Source organism: Hemitrygon akajei, chromosome 30 (genome assembly GCF_048418815.1).
Source record: "Hemitrygon akajei chromosome 30, sHemAka1.3, whole genome shotgun sequence".
Taxonomy (NCBI): domain Eukaryota; kingdom Metazoa; phylum Chordata; class Chondrichthyes; order Myliobatiformes; family Dasyatidae; genus Hemitrygon; species Hemitrygon akajei.
This window is the reverse complement of record NC_133153.1, coordinates 8,029,456-8,054,347: the sequence shown is the minus strand read 5'-3', so window position 1 is coordinate 8,054,347 and position 24,892 is coordinate 8,029,456. Positions and strand designations below refer to the sequence as shown.

Sequence of the window (24,892 nt, the reverse complement as noted above, 5' to 3'; positions counted from 1 at the left end):
TTAATTGAAAGTGTCATCAGTTGTGGTACCTATTATGTTTTGTAACTCCAAAAAAGCTGGGAATTCAAGTCTTAGTTTGTTTTTCCTTACTTTAAGCAAGATGTTCACTTACCACATGGTGGCGTGATGACGTATGCCATTTACGTACTTTTGCAGATATCTTGCAATGCATAATATAAACAGCAAAAAATGCTTAATCAAACAATAGAACAATATATTTACAAATTACTCTAATATTACTGAAATATTAAATACACAAAACTCTGCCCTACTTAGCTACAATCATTATATAGACATCCAAATACTATAAATTTTAAATTGTCCCATTCAGACATAAAGATTTTATCGTTTTGGAAGATTTCTTACTCTTGTGGGATAATGTCTTTACTGACAAGGGAAGTCACCCTGCTTGGCAGGTGAGACTTGTGGCGATGAAAGCAATCTCAGGTTCTTGGCCTTTCCTCTTGTGGCGATTGTAGGAGTTGACTCTGAGACTGTGGGGGAAGTGGTTCTGAAAGCACTGGAAACCTTTCCTCTTTTTCTTCTTTCTAAGATAGGTATCTTGATCTTCAGAAGATATATTTAGTCCACTGGAGTACTCTCTTATTAATCCTTTTATTGCTCCCTTTATGATCTGGTCTCCTCTTAGTTTCCTCATCCACAACATCATCTGATGAATCCTCTTTTCATATCTCCTTTGATTCCTTTCTTTTTGGCCTCCCATTCATCTAGCTGAGGCTTGGACTTTGCATCTACTTCTACAACCACCTTTTTATCTTCCACTTGAAGTTCAAGAAATAGCCTTAATGCACGCAGAGTAGATTCTGGTTCTTTATACTCACAAAAGCCGTAAGCTTGCAACTTTCCCGAAGCTTCTTGAACTCTCTTCCAGCTTAAAACCAAGACACATTTTGCAAGTATCTGCCAGATTAACATATCAGAAGCTTTTTCAGATATGTTGCCTACAAAAACTGTTGTTGTCAGACCACTGCGGGCATCACTTTCACGATTCCTCTGAGCAGCATGGTCCTTCCTTGGTCCAATATGCTTTCCAACCAGAGGCAGAGAGTTTGGCACCACCACCTGTTTGCGTGGCTTGTCGGTTGTTGTATTTCAGTTACAAATATTATTCCCATAGGAGTTATCTTTTCTCCAGTATAATTTCTTGGTTGGAGATCTGCAGGCTTCAGTTTAGTATATTTGAAATGCCATTCAGACTCAAAGTTAAGGTATATTTATTATCGAAGTATATGTACTATATACAGCCTTGAGATTCGTCTCATTACAGATGGCCACAAAACAAAGAAATCTAACAGAACCCATAAAAAAGACCTTCAAACACCCAATGTTCAAAATTAAGAACAAAGCATGCAAACAATAAAAAGTAAACAAATAACATTCAGAACTAAAGTTTACGAATTCATTGCTGTGGCCATTCTAGGAGCCTGTCATGTGCAGGACGCAGGCTCAGTTCTGCACAGAGACGAGTAAACCTTGTAGAGCAGCAAGCTAAACACCGGCCCATCCCTCACCTCCACCCAGATGATCTGGCCTGGTGCTTAAATCAGCCAAACCTTGGCTTGTTCCTCACTCTCAGACTCGGGCTCTGTCGCTTTGAAATGCTTATTTTGTAGAATGACTGAAACAGTCAAGCCAGTGTCTAATTCCATTTTAATTCACTTGTCATTCACTTCTGGTGTAAGCCATATTGCTTGTCTATTGTGAGTTTTCACATTGTAAATCTCAAGGCTACCAAGTCCCGTGTCACACTCATCATTTTCAGACTTTTTATCAACAACGTGCAGATTAGTGCTCTTTTTGAAATTGCAACTTGACTTTTTAGCTTTTTCTCTTCCCTATGCAGTTCATTTATTTTTGTCTGCCTGACATGCTCTTTGTATGTGTCCTACTTTGTTGCATTAGTCTGGTGTATGTGAACTTCTGCCTCAACAATAACACAATTTGTTTGACCAGGCAGGTTTCTCGTTAGACATTACAAGTTTGTTTGTGCTCACTTTCATTCCTGGCTGCAACTCAATTGTGTCTCTGTCTGCTGTTTCCATTGATACAGCTATTTCAATTGCTCTATCAAATGTAAGTTGTGCTTCAGCTAGAAAGCCTTTTCAAATGCTTTCTTGAAACTAAACATCTCTCAGTGCATCATTAAGCCAATCAGTGAAATGACAATGCTCAGACAACTTCTTTAATTCAACCATGTACACTGAAATGAATTCTCTCCCCTTTTGATTTTCCTTCTGAAACCTAAAGTGTTCTATAATCAACAATGGTTTTGGTTCTAAATGTTCCTGCATTACTTTCATGATATAAAAAAAAAAGAAAACTCATTTTGGCTAATCTGGTTGGAGCAGTTAAACTTTGAATCAAATAGTATACCTTTAAACCCAATGCATTCAGCCAAATTGGCACTCACTTCTCATTGGTTATTTCATTTACTTCAAAATACTTCTCAATTATCTCAGTATACATGAGTCAATTGTTCATTGAACAATCAAATGCATCAAACTTTCCAATGTAACCAGCCGTTTCTGCTTTTTTTATGATTATTATCATGTTTATGAACCCATGACTTCTTCCATTTTCTGCCTTTTTTTAACTCGCCAGTCTCTATCTTTTCAAAAGAAGCACATGCTGCACTGTTTTTTATTTTATACAACAGTTTTTGGATGCGCTGTTTTTTTAACTTGACTGCCTCGCTGCGCTTCAAACAGGTAGGTAGTCAGCCATCTTGTGTTTGCCACATGGTGGTGTGATGACATATTGCCATTTATCTACTTTTGCAGATAACCCACAATGCATATGTAAACAACAAAGAATGCTTAATCAAATGATATACTTACCATATTACTGAAATATTAAATATAGAACAGTGCTCAGTTCTGTTAATGACAACGCCAAGTGGCATTTCTGAAACTTAAAATACTGAAGTACAACTGGCTTGCCATATCCTGTGGAGAGGATTTATTTTGAAGAACACAAGCTGCTGTGGTGTAAACAAACTGAACACAGCAGGATCCCATAAATAGCAAGTGAATCATAAACACAAGCAGTTCTGTGGATGCTGGAAGTCCAAAGCAACACACACAATGTACTTAGAGGAATGCAACAGGTCTGGCAGTATCTATGGAGGGGAATAAATAGTCAACTCTTCTGACTGAAACTCTTCAACAGAACTCACTGTCATTTGAAAGTTGCTCTGGGATTTCTTTCCTATCCCACTTGGAAAGGCAAAGTCTAATCCAAAAGATGGCAACTCTGATAACAACTCTTCTTCATTACAACACACACAGCCAGCTAACCTGTCATCATTCATTGACAATCTTTGACATGCAGTCAAGAATTCCAGTTATGGAGCCAAGCTGACATTTAGTATTTCTGCTTCTAGTGGTGGAACTTTTCCAGATGATGATGGAGCCAAGCAAGAGGTCAAAAACTCCTTGTTTGTTGGGGAGAGTGAAAATCGTGGGACAGAGATGGCAGACAATCCTTTCTGGGGACCTGGTGGCTTAGATCACAGTGGACGAGCTCTTCCCAAAGGAGTGTAAGTAGTTCAATGAGCCATTTTTTCACAACCAAATGAATGAGCTTCTATGAGTGCAGTTTTGCTTTTGCGCTCACATTCAGTTAGATTATAGTTAAACAGTACCTCATTTTCCTCTTAGCTCCTTATTCTACAGCACCCTTCCCCAACAAAAATCCATCAGTAATGATCTTCAAAACTTCATGGTGGGGGTCACAGCACAGGAGTGTAATAGGTGGTCCTACTGCTTCTCAACTCCAGCAATCTGGCTCAAACCTAATCTGAGATGTCATCTATAGGTTGGTTTCCTTCAAATTCTCCACTTCCTTCACACAACCAAAGATATACTGATAAGTGTTGTAAATTGCCACTAGTGTGGCTGGGTGGTAGGAAAATTGGGATGGACTTGATCAGATGTGAAAGAGTTTAGGTTATACAGAAATAAGTCAGTGAAATGGGATTGCTCTGACCGGCCAGTACTTGTTATAAGATAATATGAAACAAAATGAATAATGCATATGAAAAGGTCCAATTATGTTCCAAAAGTGGAGCTGTGGATGGAATTCCAGATGTTTGCTATATAAAAGTATAGAAAATGCAGGAAATAGATTATTTTCTGTTACAAGATATTTCTTGGTTTTTTTTCTCACTTTCCCAATTCTGACAAAGGTCCACATCCTAAAACATTAATTCTGTTTCTCTCTCAGAGGATGCTGCCTGACCTGCTCTTTATGTCAAGAATCTCCTGCTTTTATTTCAGATTTTCAGCATCTGGAATGTTTTGATTTCTTGGCTTTGTTGGCTTCCCCTTGTGTGAATAAGTACTTCCTAAATGGCCTCATTTTAATTTTAAGACAATATTTTTTTTACATCTGCAACATGTACAACACTCTGGAGGGACTCAGCAGGTCGGACAGCATCCGTGGAAACGAGCAGTCAGCATTTCAGGCCGAGACCCTTCATCAGGACTGAAGAGGGAGGGGGCATTAATAAAGCCCCTTGTTAAATGTATGACATATCTGCATCAGTATTATCTTGTATTTCCATACAATGTTACATTAGGCTGTTACACATCTATTGTCAGAAAAGTACTTGCATAAATAGGTAAACCACCTTCATACGAGCAAGGACAGAAAACAGGGAAAGTGAGTATACTTATTTATTCAGTAAGTTATGGGTCAAAGTATTGCCGTCTGTTCTGAAATTGTTAAGTTGCGTTCAAGAAAACAATGAAATAGCGCGCTGTACGTCATGACAGCATTTTCAGATTTCTCCAGTTACCCTGTCCACACTGATCTGTCCAAGCAGCGTTTTCGAAATTACACACCTTGGAGAGCATTTCCGAAAATCTCCAGTTTCGGTGGACGAAAACACCGTTTTAGTGTGGACAAAGGGTAAAAACGAAGAGAAAAGGCTTCGGTTACGGATTTATCCAGTGTAGTGTGGAGGTAGCCTTAGTTCACTAAACCTCAATCCCTCCACCGCCCTTGCATTCCGACCTGAAACTGAACATCTGTTTTCTTCTTCCAGGACTTTCCCTATCCGAGGAATACAGATCTATGATGGCCCAATAAATGTAGAGAACTGTACTTTCCGTAAATTTGCTGCTCTGAATGGCCGTCCCACCAGTGCCATTGGGTTCCGATTCAACAACTCATGGCAAACCTGCCCAAATAACAATGTGACAAACATCACGTTCCAGGATGTCCCAGTAAGTCTTCAGACTTTAGTATCTTTATTCATGACTTTTGCCAACAAATACAATGTTTATGTATTTAATACAGGGATTTCATATGATAAAATATCCACAGAAATTATTAGTAATAACGGTGCTATACTTGGTGAATGGCAGTGATGTAGTAAGGGTCTTAAGATGTTTGTTTCATTCGCTAAGAAGAGCTTATTAAGAATGGGATGTTGCCAAGATGGTCTGCAAGTGCCATCGTGTAAGCTGCCTATTACAGATGATAAATCTAAGAATACGTACACAACGCTGGAAGAACTCAGCAGGTCAGGCAGCATCTGTGAGAAACAAGTAGCCAACGTTTCGGGCTGAGACCCTTCATCAGATGACAAATCTGGTTGTTGTGATCACATATCAATAAAATTCATTTCTTTATTGAAATTCAGCAGAGCTTGTTTCCATCTTTTGTTTTGGAGATATATTTTGCATGATTACCTTTGATTCCAAACTTCTTGATTGCTCACAGAAAGGAGGTGGAACAAATAGCTGCAGGTAATTTTAATCAAAGACTCCTGACCAAACCAATGTAAGGGTGGAGCAACTCTTGGCTGGACTTGTTTTCTTTGTAGTAGAGCAGGATGAGACGGAACATAATGAGATAAACAAAACTATGAGGGGTGCATAGTGAGACACTACCCTGAGCAGAGGTGACTATATCCTCAGGTCATAGGTTTAGGGTAAAGAAGCAACACAGAAGGGATTTTTACACAATGATTTCATATTACCCTCGTATTTCAAAATTAACTTATAGAGTTATTGTTGAATTTCCTAAAGAAAGGCATTCTGAAAGCTATTAATCTATTAAAGTTTGGTTCTTAAAGGGCAGCAATTTGTATTTAAATTAAGTCTATTTGCTCTCTCAGATGTAAAAAAAATTAAAGGCACGGTATGAAGATCCCTCATATTCTAATATTTATTAGCTGCACCTAAGACAAAATATTTCAATGTTGTTTGAAGGACCTTGCTATGTGCAAATAGATAATTACATTTCCTACAATATAACAGTGGCTACAGTTCAATACTCCAGCTTTTTAATATCATTGTGGGTCCAGTGCATACTGTATGTTCCTACCTAACAGTGGTTTGCCTCATCTTTTAAGATCACATCACGAGTCTTCTTTGGAGAGCCAGGCCCCTGGTTCTATCACTTGGATTTTGATGGTGATAAAACAGCAATCCTACATGATATAGATGGATCCGTATCGGAGTATCCCGGAGCATATATCGTTAGACAGGATAACTGGCTCCTCAGGCATCCAGATTGCATCGATGTGCCAGACTGGCGGTCAGCTATCTGCAGTGGTCACTATGCACAGGTAAGGATCAGGTTTGCAGTTATTATTATCCATCTTTCTGAAGTTTTCTGTAGGATTATAAAATATCAATGAATGCAGTTTCCCATTTTAAATCTTGCGCTGTATACAGTATTCACAGTAGAATTTCTCTACAAATACACAGGTTTGGAAATTACTGCAAGCGACCTTCAGATTTGTGCCCATGAATTTTGTTTGTAATATTTGATGTGATGAATATGTCTGGTAATTGAGCACATTCCGTGTCAAACTCTGCATTGGTACAGTTAACTAAGAAAGTTGTCTATGAAATAACTATCTGACACATAGATAACTGTTTTCTCTGTGGTAATATTTTCTGGATCTGTGGTTAATATTGAGTGGAAATTAGGCAGAATCAATAAATCACATGAAAGGAATTTTCAGGAACTGATTAGCAATGTCATAGTTCCTCCTCCTGGAAGACTGTTGAGCAAAACCCTAATGAAGGTAATATAGACAGGTTGGAAGATGAGGTTGGCAAGATGTACGTTCAATGCTAATCTGTATTTGATGAGCCTCCTGAACTACTGAAAATTGTTTGCCTCAACTGAGTATCAGGTTAGCCATTGGACAGTTACACATGCAGGAGGAACAGCATTTAATCTTTTGAATAGGTGCAATACAGCCCAAGACTGAATTCAACAGTTTCAGACACAAAATGCTGGTGGAACACAGCAGGCCAGGCAGCATCTAAAGGAGAAGTACTGTCGACGTTTTGGGCCGAGACCCTTCGCTGCCTCAGCTAAGAATGGATGAAGGGTCTCGGCCCGAAACGTCGATAGTACTTCTCCTGTAGATGCTGCCTGGCCTGCTGTGTTCCACCAGCATTTTGTGTGTGTTGTTGTTTGAATTTCCAGCATCTGCAGATTTCCTCATGTTTGCTCAACAGTTTCAGAATTGTTTTTTTCTAATGAAAGGCCATCAACCTGTAATTAACTCCCTAATTACTTTCCACAACAGCCGTAGGTCCCACACCAAAAGGTTCGGGAACAGTTAATACCCTATAACCATCAGGTTCCTACAGCGGTGTGGATAACTTCACTCACCTCGACTCTGAAGTGATTCCACAACCTACAGACTCACTTTCAAGGACTCTACAATTCTTATTCTCAGCATAGTTTTTTATTTGCACAAGTTGTCTTCTTTTGCTCATTGGTTGTTTGCCAGTGTGTTGGCGCATGGGCTAATGGATAAGGCATTGGTCCAGTGATCTGAAGGTCACTGGTTCGAGCCTCAGCTGAGGCAGTGTGTTGTATCCTTGAGCAAGGCACTTAACAACATATTGCTCTGCGATGACACCGGTGCCAAGCTACTTGGGTCGAAGTGCCCTTCCCTTGGACAACATCGGTGGCATGGAGAGGAGAAGACTTGCAGCTTGGACAACTGCCGGTCTCCCATACAACCCTGCCCAGGCCTGCACCCTGGAAACCTTCCAAGGCGCAAATCCATGGTCTCATGAGACTAACGGATGCCTATTTATTTATTCTATTTGTTTGCCAGTCTTTATTTATGTAGTTTTTCATAAATTCTATTGTATTTTATTTTCCTGTAAATGTCTGCAAGAAAATAAATCTCAAGGTAGTACATGGTGACATATACGTACTCTGATAATAAATTTACTTTGACAGATGCTGCCTGACCTGCCGAGTATTGCAGGTTTTATCACATCAATCAGTGTTAATTTCAAAATGTTTAATAGATCCCAGCCTCAGGGTTCCATATTACTGCTATTCAATGTGAATTATCATTAGAAGAAGCCAATTCAGTCCTCTGGTGAAGAAATCCTACTGTCAGTATCTAGTCTGACCAATGTAAAACCATTGTCCTGTGTATGTGTTGGCTCAACAGTCAGTCCTATGAATGGCTAACCTGAAACTCAACTGTAGCAAACAATTTTCAGATCAAGAGGCTCTCCAGATTAGCATTGAACATAAATCTTGCTCAGCACATCTGTCTCAAAATGATAATTAAAGATAAAAATCTGGCATGATTATATTTTTGTACACATAAGACCTGGTATTTCAAATAGCGAGTGGAAGAAAATCTGTTTAATGAAAACTACTTTGGCTTTTGTTAATCAGTTTGTTTTCTTAAGATCAAACCCTTGGGCAGTGGGAACTGTTATACGTACTGTTTCTCTAAGGTGATTTCCCAAATTAGAAATTTTTTCGTTGAAATCTTCATTATTTTTATACACATGTCTTTTTTCAATCTTCAGCTGATAAGAAATCCTTACTTTGGCCCCCACCCCTCAAATTCAGCATTTACCTTGTGCACCAAGGGGCCAAGGGCAATCAACCCTCCTCCTCCCCATTCAGAGACCACCTCCACCTGCCTTTGCATTTTCCGCACATTCTAATCAGCATGTTTTAATGAGCGGTCACTGGTTGCCATGGTGCAGTGCTGCCGTAATCACAAGGATTTACGATTTCTGTTATTTTCAGTGAAATTGCACATTCCACTTTAAAGATTAAATCAACCAAGGAAAATTTCACAAATTTATCTCCAGATTGTATCTAATATTAGATTGTGAATGGGCTTTAGTTTACTGGTTAGAATTTATGTTGTTAGTCAACAAGAAGCAGAAGCAGCATAAAACATAAAACAGTGCAGCACAGGAACAAGCCTTAAAGTCCATGGTGTCTGTACAAACCATGATGCCAAATTAAAATGCCTGTACATAATCTGAATCCCTTCATTCTCTGCATGTTCATGTGCCTCTTAAACACCACTATTGGCTATTCTACCTATGCTTCTCATAATTATATAGATCTCTATTCAGTCTCTTCATAGCCTCCAATGCTCCAGAGCACCAATCTAAGTTTGTCCAACATCTCCTTATCGGTAATACTCTCTAATCCAGGCAATATTGTGGCAGACATCTTCTGCACCCTGTCCAAAGCCTCCTGTAATGAGGCAACCAGAAGTACAGTGCTCCAAATGCAGCCTAACCATACTGCACCACTACTTTACACACGCCCTAACTTGTGAAGACAAGCATGCCATACACCTCCTTTGCCACTCTTTCTACTTTTGTGGCCACTTTCAGGGAGCTATGGACTTGGACCCCAAGATCCCTCTCTACGTCAATGCTCTAAAGGACCCTGCGTTTTACCAAATATATTCCCTCAATACTTGATCTTCAAAGTGCAACACCTCACACTTGCCGGATTAAAGATCAACTGCCATTTTACTACCCATATCTCCAAATGTAGGTCTGTGGAATGGTTTGGTCAAACCGTGGCGTTCTTCTCACGGGACAATGTATTTTACAATTTAAATCTTTCAGCACAATTCATAATGGACCATGGATCCGAAGCATTTGGAAGATGCTTATTCTGACTTCTGAAGCTTAGATTTGGAAATAGACTCCTGTTATACAAAGTTGTGCATCTAAAATCATCATAAGAAATTGTAGAAGTCTTGTGGGTAGAATTTAAAAAAGGAAAAAAAAAACCTGCTGCAAGTTGTACACTGGCCTGTGAATAGTATCCAGGATGTGGGAGACAAATGTCATTAGCAAGGCATTTTCACCCACAGAACTGTTGCTCACTGAATTTTTCTTAAACACACCATTCCTTATAATCTCCAGAAACAGCGCTTTCTCCCTATAGATGCTGCCTGGCCTGCTGCGTTCCACCAGCATTTTGTGTGTGTTGCTTGAATCTCCAGAAACTGTTGTGCATGTAAATCCCAGATTAGCAGTTATTCGGTTACTGAAACCACCCAGTCTGGCACAATCATTCCATGATCAAAGTCACTTAGATCACATTTCTTCCCCCAATCAGATTTTTGGTCTGAACAACAATTGAACCTCCTGACCATGTCTGCATGTTTTTATGCATTGAGTTGGCAGAATATATATTTGCAGGTGTATCTAATAAAATGGTCTCAGAATGTATAAAAGAGTATATCAAACTTCTTTTCAGATAAACTGTATAAAGAGTAAAAGAGAGGGAAGAATGGGCATTGAACCACTGGAAGATAACGTTGGAGAGGTAGTAATGGTGAAAAAAAATTTGGACAAATTGAATAAGTATTTTGCATCAGTCTTCACTGTGGGCAACACCAGCAGTATGCCAGAAATTCTAGAGTGTCAGGGCAGATTTGAGGGTAGATGCTATTACCATGGAGAAGGTACTCAGGAAACTAACTCCTGAAGGTAGATAAATTACCTGGAGCAAATGGACCACTCCCCAGGCTTCTAAAAGAGGTAGCTGAAGAGATTCTAGAGGCATTAGTAGTGTTCTTTTAAAGATAATTAAATTATTAATAGTTCTGGAGAAGTAGAAAATTGCAAATGTCATTCTTCTCTTTACAAAGAAAAGGAGACAAAAGACAGGAAATTATAGGCCAGTTAGCCCGACCTCAGTAGTTGAAAAGATGTTAGAATCCATTATTAAGGATATTTTGGGGTACTGTACTTGGAGGCACATGATAAAACAGGCTGAAGTCAGTATGGTTTCCTTAAAATAGAATTTTGCCTGACAAATCTGTTGAAATTCTTTGAGGGAATAACAGGCAGGATAGACAAAGGAGAATCAGTGGATGTTGTTCACGTGTATTTTCAGAAGGCCTTCATCAAGCTGCCACACATGAGGATGTTAAACAGGATATGAACCATGGTATTATGGACAGATACTAACATGGCTAGAAGACTGGCTGGCTGGCAGGAGGCAGAATGAGAATAAGTGGGGCCTTTTCTGATTGAGTGCTGGTGACTAGTGGTATTCCGCATAGGTTGGTGGTGGGTCCACTACTTTTAACGTTCTATGTTAATGATCTGGATGACAGAATTGATGGCTTTGTGGCCTAGTTTGCTGATGATTCTAGATAGGTGGTGTAGCAGGTAGTGTTGGAGAAAGCAGGAAGTCTGCAGAATGACTTGAATGTATGAGGAGAATGGGCAAGGAAATGGCAGATGAAATACAACACAGTGAAGTGTATAGTAATGCACTTTGGTGAAGGTATAAAGGCATAGACTACTTTGTAAATGGGAGAGAATTCAGAAATCAGAGGTGCAAAGGGACTTGGGAGTCCTCATGAGGGATTCAGTAAAGTTTAACTTGCAGGTTGAGTTGACAGTAAGGAAGGCTAATGCAATGTTGGCATTCATTTCAAGAGGACTAGAATGTAAATACATAGATGCATTGAGGCTTTATAGCAGAGGTTCCCAATCGTTTTTATATCATGGACCCCTACAATTAACCGAGGGGTCCGTGGATCCCATGTTGCGAACCCCTGCTTTATATAGTGTTGGTCAGACCACATTTGGAGTACAATGAGCAGTTTTGGGCCGCATACCTATGGAGGGATTGGATAGGAGCCAGAGGGGGTTTACAAGAATGATCCAAGGAATGAAAGAGGAACATTTGATGGCTCTGGGCCTATCCTCACCAGAGTTTAGAAGAATTGGGGTGGGGGGGAAATTTCATTGAAACTTGCTGAATACTGTATTGAAAGTGGATATGGAGATGATGTTTCCATTAGTGGGAGAATCTGGAACCGTTGACCACGGGGGGGTACAGCCTCAGCATAGAATGATATCTGTTAAGAAAAGAGACGAAGCAGAATTTCTTTAGCCAGAGGGTGGTGAATCTGTGGATTCTTTACCACAAATGGGTGTGGAGCCCAAGTCATTCGATATACTTAAAGCAGAGGTTGATAGGTTCTTGATTAGTAAAGATGTCATAGGTTATGGGAAAAGGCAGGAGAATGGGGTCAAGAGGGAAAATAAATCATGATTGAATGGCAGACCAGACTCAATGGCCAAATGACATAATAATGTTCCTATTTCTTATGGTCTTATATTGAGGAGTATTTTAATAGAAAATATTTTAACATCTAGTGAGTGTTTCCAGTGTTTTCTGTTTTAAGCAAGAATATGCCTTAAAATTGGAGATATGTTTGGTAGAAAGGAAGGCAGTATACATTGCTTAGTTCATACTTCCAATTGGAACTTCCAGTAATTGGCAAAATGAACAAGAAATTTGAGCAGATTCCGATTTGTGCCAGACATCACTGGCAGCTGCTATGTTTTTCACTATGTGAGAACTGAAAGCAGAACTTTGATCTGAGTTACAGGAGACATTCCACAGTTTCTTCTGTTAACTTTGTTTTCTTGTTCTGGAAGGTTTACATTCAGGCCAGGAAGCCTTCAACCCTGAAGATGAAGATAATTAAAGATGAGTATCCTAATAAACCACTCTTCTTAAGGGGAGCCCTAAGAGGACGTTCGCATTACCAGCAGTACCAACCTGTTGTTATGCTACAGAAAGGATACACAGTGCACTGGGATGGGCCATCACCTCAAGAAATCACCATATGGCTCATCAATTTCAACCAGTGAGTGGTACTTTATGATCCAAGTTGTGCATACTTACAATGAGCAAAGTTCAGTTAATTCATGGGATGTTATCTGACAGGTAATGGGCTCCTTACAAAAATGCCTCAGATTCTTGGAAAACTTCTTTAGAAAGTTAACTGAACATTGTGAAGTATTAATAATTTTTTAAAGTGTGATTAATCTGAACTTTGTTACTCTACTAGAAAATTTCTGCGATGGTAGATTTGATGCGTTCCAAAGTGATACAACGGGTAGTGCTGTTGCTTCACTGCTCCTGTGCCCTGGGTTCTACTCTGACTGCCGGCGGGGTCTCTATAGAGTTTGCACTTTCCATAATAACATGGGTCTCCTTTGTGTGATCTGGTTTCCTTTCACATCCCAAAGATGTGCAGAATAGCAGGTTAATTGACTGCCCCTAGTGTGCTGGTGGATCACAAGAGAATCAGTGGGGAATTAATAGGTGTGTGAGAGAAAATTGGTTATATGGAAATAAGTAAGGGAATGGAATTGCTCTAAGAGCTAGCATTGATTTGATTGACTGTATGATCTCCTCCTATTCCATAAAGGAATATAAAATATGAGGATCATTTTTGACCTGACCTAAAGCCAGTGTAGCTCCCTGTAACCTTGGTTCTATGCCTGAACCACGAACAGGGGATAATTCCCACGAACAGGCCAGTCTAGATATTGTGACCTGGTGCAGCCCCTCCCCTACCGGCCTTGCCCATTTAGACATTTTAAAATGGCTGAAATTATTTAGATTAAATAAAATTAAAACTAAATGAAACATCCTGGTTTCCTTGGCTGCTAAGTCTAGGGAAGACACTCTCTGGTCCCCCCCAAACTCGTGAGATTGAGATGGCTCGTCCCACCCCAAACCCCGGTTTGTGTGGATGCTGTGTAATTTGCTATCCTGTTACAAATTAGTGCCACAAAATAACAGACAGTACACTGCATATGATTAAGGGAATTATATTTATGAATCTTAACTAAAGTGTTAGTAAAGAATAACAAAAAGAAAATAGGCCCATTCTAATTAAACAGTCAAATGTGCACTAGTTGGAGCTCATCTTGAACTTCTCTGTGTCACTCACACGTTGGCCCCTTGATCAACATGAAAGCTCGCGCCACCTTCCGCAATCCATCTTGGAGAAATGGGTCTCCCACCAGGTCATATGCTACAACTGGTTCTCCCCAGCATCTTCTCTCTCCATCTCCCAACAAACACAAGCACAAGAACAATCTTATTATCCCTCACCAAGAAAACCTCCCGCTAATTGGATGGCACAGATTCCACATCATCACTTATCTACAACAATAACCCAAACAGAACAAGATGCTCTTACAGAACTACTAAATGAAATTCCTACAGCAATAACAGTAAAGATGTGAACCAGGGCATTACATAAGTAAATAACTGCTTAAGAGCATTAAACCAGCATTTAATTAGTATCATTATAAGAACATTAGAAATAAAAGTGGTAGGTTCCTCCATTCAAAAACACATAATTCAGCTTTTACTCAGTGTCACTTTCTCATACTGATCCAATATTACTCGAATATACTGATTCTCCACAGCTGTCTTGGTAGTGAAATAATAAGCAATAACGTATTTAAACATAATCCCCATTCTACTGATGTGCCTGTAATTTATAGGTGTGAAGTTGAAGAACTAGATACAAAGTGTATCCAGCATTTTGGCTTTGTAACTTAGAAAGTGCCTCTGGACTTAGCAATTGATCCACATCTGTGGCTGGAAATCAAACATATCTGCTGGAATTGCCAGTTAGCTGTCAGTGCAATATATCTGGTTGTGCTATTAACTCCGATAGAATGGGTTGGCACCCATGGAGACATCCATCCCTTCCTCTGCACACTGTCTCAAACTGAGCCTTCATTCTATTGCGCAGATAATTTCCTTCCAAAGTATTAGCCAACTGCTCCCAGCCTTAGCTTGACTGCTGCTTGAACCTTCATACTTCATTACATCTTAATGTTGATTTTTTTTCCAATATAGTCTGTCTGTTTTCCAGTTTCCATCCTGTATAAACTCTGCCCTTCCCAACTCTCACCAATCTGTTCTACTATCATCCCTCCTGCTCATTATTGACTCTTTGACTTCGAAATTCTCATTTTTGTTTTCCATCTTTAATGGCCGCATCATTTCCTGTCTGTATTGAGCACCCAACACTGCAACATTGTGAGATATCCACATTACAGTCACTCTTCACTATCACTGATTCCAGTCCCTCTATCACTGGCTCCCTTGCATTCTGCCACATAGAACTCCTGCCATAAATTTGTCTGCCTCTGTAATTCTCTAACCTCCTTAAAGGCTCCCCTTAAAACTTTTTATCAAATGTAGCACTTGACGTAATTTGTGCCGTGTGTTTCTCCCTGCTCTATCCCCTTGGTTCCACCAACTTTGGCAGGCGCTGGGTTCTGAGGCCCTGCTGATTCTGTATTAGTCTGGATTCAGTGTTCATTGAGTCAGTGACCAGTGGAGTACCTCAGGGATCTATTCTGGGACCCCTTCTCTTTGTGATTTTTATAAATGACCTGGATGAGGAAGTGGAGGGATGGGTTAGTAAATTTGCTGATGACACAAAGGTTGGGGGTGTTGTGGATAGTGTGGAGGGCTGTCAGAGGTTACAGCAGGACATTGATAGGATGCAAAACTGGGCTGAGAAGTGGCAAATGGAATTAAACCCAGATAAGTGTGAGGAGGTTCATTTTGGTAGGTCAAATATGATGGTAGAATATTCTTGGCAGTGTGGAGAATCAGGATCTTGGGATCCGAGTTCCTAGGACACTCAAAGCAACTACGCAGGTTGACTCTGTGGTTAAGAAGGTGCATTGACCTTCATCAACCGTGGGATTGAGTTTAAAAGCCAAGAGGTAATGTTACAGCTATATAGGACCCTGGTCAGACCCCACTTGGAGTACTATGCTCAGTTCTGGTCACCTCACTACAGGAAGGATGTGGAAAACATAGAAAGGATGCGGAGGGGATTTACAAGGATGTTGCCTGGATTGGGGAGCATACCTTGCGAGAATAGGTTGAATGAACTTGGCCTTTTCTCCTTGGAGCGATGGAGGATGAGAAGTGACCTGATAGAGGTGTATAAGATGATAAGAGGCATTGATCATGTGGATAGTCAGAGGCTTTTTCCCAGGAGTGAAATGGCTAACATGAGAGCGCACAGTTTTAAGGTGCTTGGAAATAGGTACAGAGGAGATGTCAGGGTAAATTTTTTTTACACAGAAAGTGGTGAATGCGTGGAATGGGCTGCAGGTGCCTGTGGTGGAGGTGGATATGATAGGGTATTTTAAGAGACTCCTGGATAGGTACATGGAGCTTAGAAAAATAGAAGGCTATGGGTAACCCTAGGTAATTTCTGAAGAAAGTACATGTTCGGGACAGCATTGTGGGCGGAAGGGACAGTATTGTGCTGTAGTTTTTCTATGTTTCTATGTTCTTTTGTTACCAGTAATTCACCAGTATCTGATATTTATTTCCATTGATATCTGCACTAGGAACGACTGGATCCAGGTGGGACTTTGTTACCCTAAGGGCAGCACATTTAACATAATATCAGACATTCATAATCGTTTGTCAAAAAGAACGTTTAAAACTGGAACGTTTTTGAAGGCACACAAGATGAACAACCTGGACTATGGCCACCCGGGCAGGAGCTATTATTTCTTCGATGAAGACACGGGGTTTGTCTATTATACTTATAAATAAAAGCACTAAGTGCCAGGGAGACTCAGCAGGTCAGGAATCTGAAGAGAAACATAACTTTTCCATAGTTGTTATATGATCTGCTGAGTATCCCCAGCATTTTTTATTTTCATTTAATTGAATCATTGAAATATATAGTGTGGTAATAAGTTATTTGGTCAAACTGATCCATGTCAACCAAGGTGACCATCTGAGCTCATCCCATTTGCCAGCATTCGGCCATATCCCTCTAAATAGTTCCTATCCATCTAATTGTGTAAGCATCTTTTAAATATTGTAATTGTAGCTGCCTCTACAACTTCTGCTGGCAATTTCTTCCCCATACTCATCAGCATCTGTGCAAAAAGCTTTTGCCCCTCAGGTCCCTTTAAAATCTTTCCTTTCTCAGCTTAAACCTGTGTCCTCTAGATTTAGTCTCCCCTGTCCTGGGAGAGAAACTGTAACTATCCACCATAGTCACATATGCTCCTCAGAATTTTACAAATCTCTATAAGTTCACCCCTCAGCCTCCAGGGAAAACAGTCTCAGCCTATCCATTCTCTCTTTATAGTTCCATTTTTTTCCAATTCTGACAACATCCCTGTAAATCTTTTCAAAGTTCCAAGTAAATTTGTTATCTAAGTACATAGATGACACCATATACAACCCTGAGACTCTGCACCCTCTCTAGTTTAATCACATCCTTCCCTACATGCAATACTCCAAGTGCAGTCTCATCATTGTTCTATAGAGTAACACGACATCCCAACTCTCATGCCCGATGTCCTGACCGATACAGGAAGCATGCCACAATCCTTCATCACCTCGCTTAACTGTGACTCCACTTTCAGAGAACCATGTACTTGTACTCCTGGATCTCTCTGTTTTACAAAGCTCTGCAAGGCCCTGCCTTTCACTGTGTATGTCCTACCCTTGTTTAACTTTCCAAAATATTTTATCTCCCACTGGTCTGGGTTAAATTCCATCTGCCATTCCTTTGCCCACTTTCCCAGTTGATTAGAGTTGTAACCTTAGATAACCTTCTTCACTGTCCATTACACCACCAACTTTGGTTTAATCTGCAACCTTCCTAATCAGATTTCCAGCATCTGCAGCTGTTTCTCATTAAGATACTTGTAACTGAAATGGCCATGTACCATATTACCATATTGCAATCAGGAGTATCTCAGGCAGAGAGAAAACTGGACATAAAATTCACCACAGGATCCTGGAATCTTGGTGCTGTGTGCGAGGAAGCTACCTTAAAAACTATTGAACTTCTCATTCCGTAGTCATCAAAGTGGAAACTCGGCTCTGTTATATTTTTGGAATGAAAACATTCTTGCATGTGTCCTCAGTGCTGCTGTAAGCATAAGAATGGAAGGAGAATAGGAGCAAGAGAAGGTCACTCAGCTCCTCGTGTCCAGCATCTTGTTAGCAAATGTACAGTCTCTGGAGAACAAGACCAAGGACATAAGGGCAAGAGGAATTTCTGTGTTCTGTGTTTTATAGACACATGGCTCACTCCAGACACACCAGATCTGTTGGTAAGGCCCAAAAGCTTCTTGATACACAGGATTTGGAGAAGACAAAATACTTTTATGATAAACTCTGTGGTGCTTGGAGATAGCAGTCTGTCATACTCTTGTTCCCCTGACCTGGAACATCTAACAAATAAGTGCCAACCATTCTACTTACCAGGAGAGTTTTCCTCCATGATCCTGACGGTAGTTTACATACCAGTAAAAGCCAATGTTAATCAGGCACTCAAGATACTGAATGCTGCCGTTACCAAACAAGGAATAGCCCATCCTGACACATTTCAAATCGTAGAGGGGGATTTCAATCGGGCTTCTCTGCCAATTATCATCAGCATATAATCTGCAGCACTAGGGATCCCAGCACACTGCTATTTTGAAATTAGAAATATCTTCCGTTCCATGCCTAGACCACATTTTGGGAAATCGGATCACTTGGCTGTCCTCCTCCTACCTGCATACAGGCAGAGGCTAAAGAGCAACCCCAGAGATGAGGACAGCAAAGTGATGGTCGTGGGAGGCAGAGGAGCAGTTAAGGGATTGCTTCAAGTTGGTAACTGGGCCACGTTCAAGGACTCATCAGAAGATCAGAATGAACACACCATGGTTGTCAAGTGTGTCCCCAGAAAATCATTCAGAGTCTGCCCCCATCAAACCTAATTTGAATCACTGAAAGATTTTTGACAGCTGTGGCAGGGCTTGAATGCCATTATCTCTTATAAAGTGAAGCCAGGCGACATAGGTAACAACAAGCCTTCGCTCACAGATGAGCTCAATGCACTCATTGAGGTCAATGTTCACTTTGACCATCAAAACATGGAGGAACCTTTGCAAACTCCCACAGCCCCCAATGATCCTGTGATCTCAGTCTCTGAGGCTGACTTGACAGCTTCTTTTAGGATGGTGAACCCACAGAAAAGCATCCAGCCCAGATAGGATACCTGACTGAGTACTAAAAGACCTGTGCTGATCAACTGGCTGGAGTACTGATCCAGCAGCACTTGCATCCACTGTGATGAAGTGCATTGAAAGGTTGGTGCTGAAATATATCAACTGCTGCTTGAGAAGTGACTTGGATCTGTGCCAATTTGCCTACTGGAGCAACAGATCCACAGCAGATACTTCCACTGGCTCTTCACTCAATCCTGGAACATCAAGACAGCAAAGATGCATAGATCAGGATCCTCTTCATTGACTACAGCTTGGCATTCAATACTACCATCACCTCAAAGCTAATCAAGAAGCTTCAGGACTTTGGCCTCAATACCTCTTTGTGCAATTGGATCCTTGATTTCCTCACTTGTAAACGCCAGTCAGTTAAGATTGACATAGTGAGGGAATTAAGGATTATGGGGAAAAGGCAGATAGTTGGAACTGAGTTTACGGACACATCAGCCAAGATGTTACTGAATGGTGGGGCAGGCTCGATGGGCCGATGGCCGACTCCTGCTCCTCTGTCTTGTGTTCTTGTGTGTTTATTTTTGCAGTTTGTTGTCTTTTGCACTGGGTTGTTAATCAGTGCTGTTGGGTGTGGTCTTTCATTATTTTGCATGGATTTACTATGTATGCCTGCAAGAAATAGAATCTCTGGGATGTATATGGTGAACTATATATACTTTGATAATAAATTTGCTTTGTACTTTGTACTTCCTTGTCTGCCCTGACATTTAATATAAACAAGGCTGATCTGCCTGAGGCTTATCCCTTCCTCTGTGCCATTTCACAATGACCCCCAATTCCCTGATCCTTTCATCTCTTTAAATACGTCCAGTAATCCTCCACGACCCTCCAAGGTAGGGAGTTCCCAAGGTTTGCCACCTCTGTAAGAAATTTCAGCAGGCCTCAATTCCACAACACTTTCTTTATCACATATTGCAGATGAATTTCTAGGCCATTATAATTGTTAATGGTGCTACCCTGTGAGCCTATTGTTTGAAAGATGATGTATTATGTTTGAACAATTTTCTTCTGTTAAGGAATATGATTAATTTATTATTCTAACACTGAAAGCATTGATAAAGCTGCTGCAGCTGGCTGACATTCAAGTGTATTTCTTTCTTACTCCTAAAGACTCCTCTTCCTGAAAGTGAAAGCCCACAAGAAAAGGGACAAGTTTGCTTTCTGCTCATTACAAGGCTGTGAGAGAATAAAGATCAAAGCGTCCATTCCTGACAAAAGTGGGGTCAGTGACTGTGTATTAAAAGCATATCCCAAGTACAGCCAGATGCCAAATGCTGACACCCCTATGCCACAGAAATTACCAACAACACAGCTGGTAAGTTGCTCTAGGCTCTGCCTGATTACATAACCCTTTTACCCTCAAATTACTGCTGTGAAAGTGGAGTATATTTTAACTTCTTGTCTGAATTGCGTCAGCAAATCAAAAGGTCACAAGAAGCAGAGCTAGAAGACTGACACAGGCCCACTGGGCACAGAGCTTGAATGCCTCTCTGGAGGACAGTTAAATCCACCCTAGAGGTTCAACAATCTATTCCAAGAAGACTGGAATACTGTCATTAGGAAGCCTTACTGCAATTACTGCAGATGTTTACTCTAGAGGAGTCTCTGAGCTGGGGAGAGGTGTGCAACCAAATAAACAGAAGGGGAGAGAGCAGTTTCCACTGCCTCCAACAGCCATTGCCAGACCCAGCACTCAATGTGTCAGCCAGGCTGCAGCCCTCTGGCCCTCTCCCTCTCCCTCTTTTCTTTCCTTGAACTCTGTTTATCTATCTTTCTCCAGCATTGCCATTTACCCATTTCATTTGATGTGCTACATTCTGCTCCAGTAAGGAAAAATTGAAAGACATGAGAATATCCAAATTGCTCTTAAAGTACCATTACTAACTTGACAGACACTGCAGCCTGTTAATGCAAAGAAGCATTTCTAAAACATCAAGTGAAATAAAACAATGTTTGATTAGGTTTACCTGCTATTCAGTGGGTCAACTTGCTCATACTCCTTCACCACTGTCAAGGGGTCTGAATAGATGTCTCCCCAACTGTCATAGCCATCAGAAAAAGCAGCTTTGATCTTTTTTGCTCAAAGCATCTGAGGACCCAAATAATTGTAACTTCCTTGAAGTCCTTGCTGTCCAATAATTGGGTCACCACCCCTTTTCAGTCAAGGTTGGGCTGCTATCCTTATGGGCCACACCATCTCTTGTTTTTCATTTGGGTTTACGATCAATAAGAAGCTATAAAATTAAAGGAAAGTAAGTGTTCTGGGCAGAGGCTGTGGGTTAGTGGTGAAGGGACATGTTCTCTGGAAGAAGGCCATTTGTCAGGACAGCATTAATCAGAATGATATATCATCATAATGTAAGCACCCACTGAGGGCCTACTAATTACAACAGCTACAGTTTAGCATGATCTAGAACAGGACTGTAAGCATTTGTTTAGTTCATTACGTGTGCAATAAATAGAAAAAATATTTTCACAGTTTCAATTTCTCTCCATATAGAGTAACAATGATCACTTCATTGAGGTCAAACTTGAATCCTATAAAACAAGGTTCTTTCACATCAGAGAAGACTTGGCCTATTCTGAAGTAAGTTTCCTCTCTTTAACTTCCCTTCTTAAAATCATGATTTATTCAGTTTATGTTGCTTTGGGAATCTTAAGTGGAGGGATTTGTGGATTAGTAAAGGTATGTCTTGTGAGGCATACTGGTGGTAATCGTTTCCATCAAAACTGAGTAAACTGCTCTCACGTGCACCAGGGTCTTTCAAAGGACAGTGTTTATTGTGTGAAGTCTCATTTATATCATCTGTTTTTAGCTAAACCACTACCCATCTCCATTCAATGTAGTTTAGATATAAAAATGTTTTGGGCAGTTTGGCCCAATGACTCAAGGTCAGGGCTGCAGATCAAAAGATGCTGCTTCCTGGGATAGGCAGGCAGAATTTTGACCAGCCCCAGGTTATTGTAATGGGTCCTGCCTTTTAGCTGCCTCCTTCAACATTCCACCACTGAGAGGGAGAACAGATGTAAATAATAGCTCTATATTTGAATTTGGATATTAGGCCACATATTGCATCTCCTGCTATTTATGCCCAGCAAACACTGTGGACACGGGGACTCCATGTACACCAGGCACCTAGCATCAGTAAACCTATGGACATGAGCGGTCCCTTCAGCCCACTGAGCTTTTGCCATTATGTTAGATCGTGGCCAATATGTATTTTGACTCCAGCATCAGCAGCCTCTTGGAGGCAAGAATTCCAAAAGGCTGCTAATTTTTCTGACTGTTAGTTTTGGGGGAAAAATATAGATTTTTCAAGTTTCTTTAAATTCTCACCACAATCCAGTTTCCAGTTCTGATTCTTATCGCAGGAAAATCTTGCTTTCCTTCCTCCAATAAATAACAGCTGAATAAAGCAGAGGATGCACCCTTGCCTTTCTTTGTCTATGGCCTTCAGATAACAGGTACTTCTTTACAATGATTAGTTGCAATATTGATTGTGGCCCCATAGGTCAATCTTAGCTCCGTGACTGAAAATAGATTTTTCAAGTCCTGTTCCAGCCTTCAAGTCCCATGCAGACACTTCCTTGATGGAGGTGTTATCTTTCTGGATGAAGCATGTCTGTCTAGAATTGGGGGATTTAACCTTCAGCTGTTGAAAGTTCAGTCAGGTTCAGGCGAGAGGTATGAACTGCTGAGCAGTAAAGGCTTGTTGTTTTTTTGGGAATTCAAGGGGCACCCCACCATACTGTGATATCTGATGTCTATCTAGCCACCCAGCACCCAACTTCATTGGGTGGTGACAGCAAGATTGGTTCCCTGCATCCAGACCAAGCAAAAGAAGATGTACTGGAAGCAGCCAAGTCCAGGATGACATAAACTAAATAGATGAACCTCTCCCAATAGCTGCACATCACAGAAAATAAAAGATCCTTGGGATGAGACCAAAAAAATGCTGTAAATTCTTAGTAAGTATTCAGCAACTATAAAGAGGGATAGAATTAATAGTTCAAATTGGTGGTTTTCTATGTTGAAATCCTCACAATGGAGCTTTGCCACAATCATCTGATGTAGTGCTATGCTGGAGCTAAGATTGACACATTAACTACCATTCACCCATTGGAGTAACCTTCCAAAATGCATTACCTTACAATTTTCAGGAACAGTACATTGACTATGTTAAGTTGGGTTTCTTTTCCATTAATTAGATAGTGTGTACGAGGAAAAGACATTAATGGGCACCTGATTTTTTTTAAGCAGTAACAAAATTAGCACCAGGTGAGCTCCTCCAGCAGATTATGTCTATTGCTCTAGGTTTCCAACATCTGCAGTACCTCTTGTGTCTAAAATTAACACCTGATCATTCTGACAAACCTTTGCCAAATTATGGTGTCTTAACGAAGAACATGTCACACCCAGAGGTTACTGATGGTGCCACGATACTGTAGCAGTTTGCATGACCCGTTACAGCTCAGGGTATCGGAGTTTGGAGTTTAATCCCAGTATACTCTGTAAGGAGTTTGTACATTCCACCCTCGCCCCCACCCCATGGGATGCATGGGTTCCTCCAGGTGCTCTGGTTTCTTCACAAAGCCCAAAGGCATACCAGTTATTCAGTTAATTGGTCGTTGTAAATTGTCCCATGATTAAATTGGGGGCTGTTGCTGTTGCGGCTCAAAGGACCAATCCCACACTTAATCTCTAAATAAATAAACTTTACATTTTCCCCAATACTTTAGCCTCTCTGCCAGAAGCACCTCCTAAAATGTACTCAACACATCATCAGTTCATTTGTTTCTTTTATTTTGTCTTGGCAGGTGGATGGAAAGAAGTTCTACCACGCTGATGATGGTATGCAGATCGTTGTGATAGATGGGAAGTCTGGAAAGGTGGTGGATAATAGAAGTTTCAGATATGCAATCTTACGAGGAATGCCAATGCACGTAGAGAATTATGTGACAAACATGAAAAACAAGTGAGTCACAAAGCTTCACCTTTGCAACAATGTCAAAGGGGTTGATTCCCCAGTTTTATTTAGCGATACAGCTTGATATAGGCCCTTCTGGCCCTTTGAACGATGCCACAATAGCAACCCTGACAAACCCGATTAACCCTCACCTTATCGCGGGACAACTTATAATGACCTATTAACCTACCCGGTAAGTCTTTGGACTGTGGGAGGAAACGGGCGGACCTAGAGAAAACCCATGCATTCCACAGGGAGGACATAAAGAGATTCCTTACAGAACAGCACAGGAATTGAACTCTGAACCCCAAATGCCCCAGCATGGTGCATTGAATCATCTTGCCCTGGTTCCTGTGTGGAGCTCATACTAAGAAGAGTACACAGTGATATATTGGCATCCTATATTTACTGCTTCTGGCAGCTGGGCCCCACTGTGTTCAAATAGTCTTCCTGGGTAAATTCAATTATCATATCCCCGACTTTGACATAATCCAGCTGGTAAGAATAACTTTTAGGGCAATAATCATTGTGAAACATTAAGCCTTTCCTTCACTTAATTCCTTTAGGAAAGGCATTAGGACAGCTGATAAGAAGTATTCCACATTTCCTAGGAATTTGATAAAATGCTTATCCTCCTGTAGGATTTTCTATCCACAAGTTTTAACCTATTGAATATCTTGCAGACTTCAGAATCTTAAAACCATTAGAAGCAGAATGGGCCACACAACCTCTCAAGCCTGT

The 24,892-nt window shown here is 40.7% G+C and overlaps 1 protein-coding gene across 2 annotated transcripts in view; it reads left to right on the top strand.

Annotated features, from left to right (window-relative positions):
• cemip (cell migration inducing hyaluronidase 1) overlaps positions 1-24,892 on the top strand; it is a 196,534-nt gene that overhangs the window by 158,674 nt on the left and 12,968 nt on the right. For both annotated transcript variants that reach the window (XM_073032937.1, XM_073032938.1), the window contains exons 20-27: positions 3,404-3,559; positions 5,069-5,249; positions 6,383-6,598; positions 12,750-12,961; positions 16,500-16,685; positions 20,295-20,499; positions 21,685-21,771; positions 24,003-24,160. In XM_073032937.1, the coding sequence (XP_072889038.1) occupies positions 3,404-3,559; positions 5,069-5,249; positions 6,383-6,598; positions 12,750-12,961; positions 16,500-16,685; positions 20,295-20,499; positions 21,685-21,771; positions 24,003-24,160 (1,401 nt within the window). The remainder of the gene's footprint in view (positions 1-3,403; positions 3,560-5,068; positions 5,250-6,382; positions 6,599-12,749; positions 12,962-16,499; positions 16,686-20,294; positions 20,500-21,684; positions 21,772-24,002; positions 24,161-24,892) is intronic.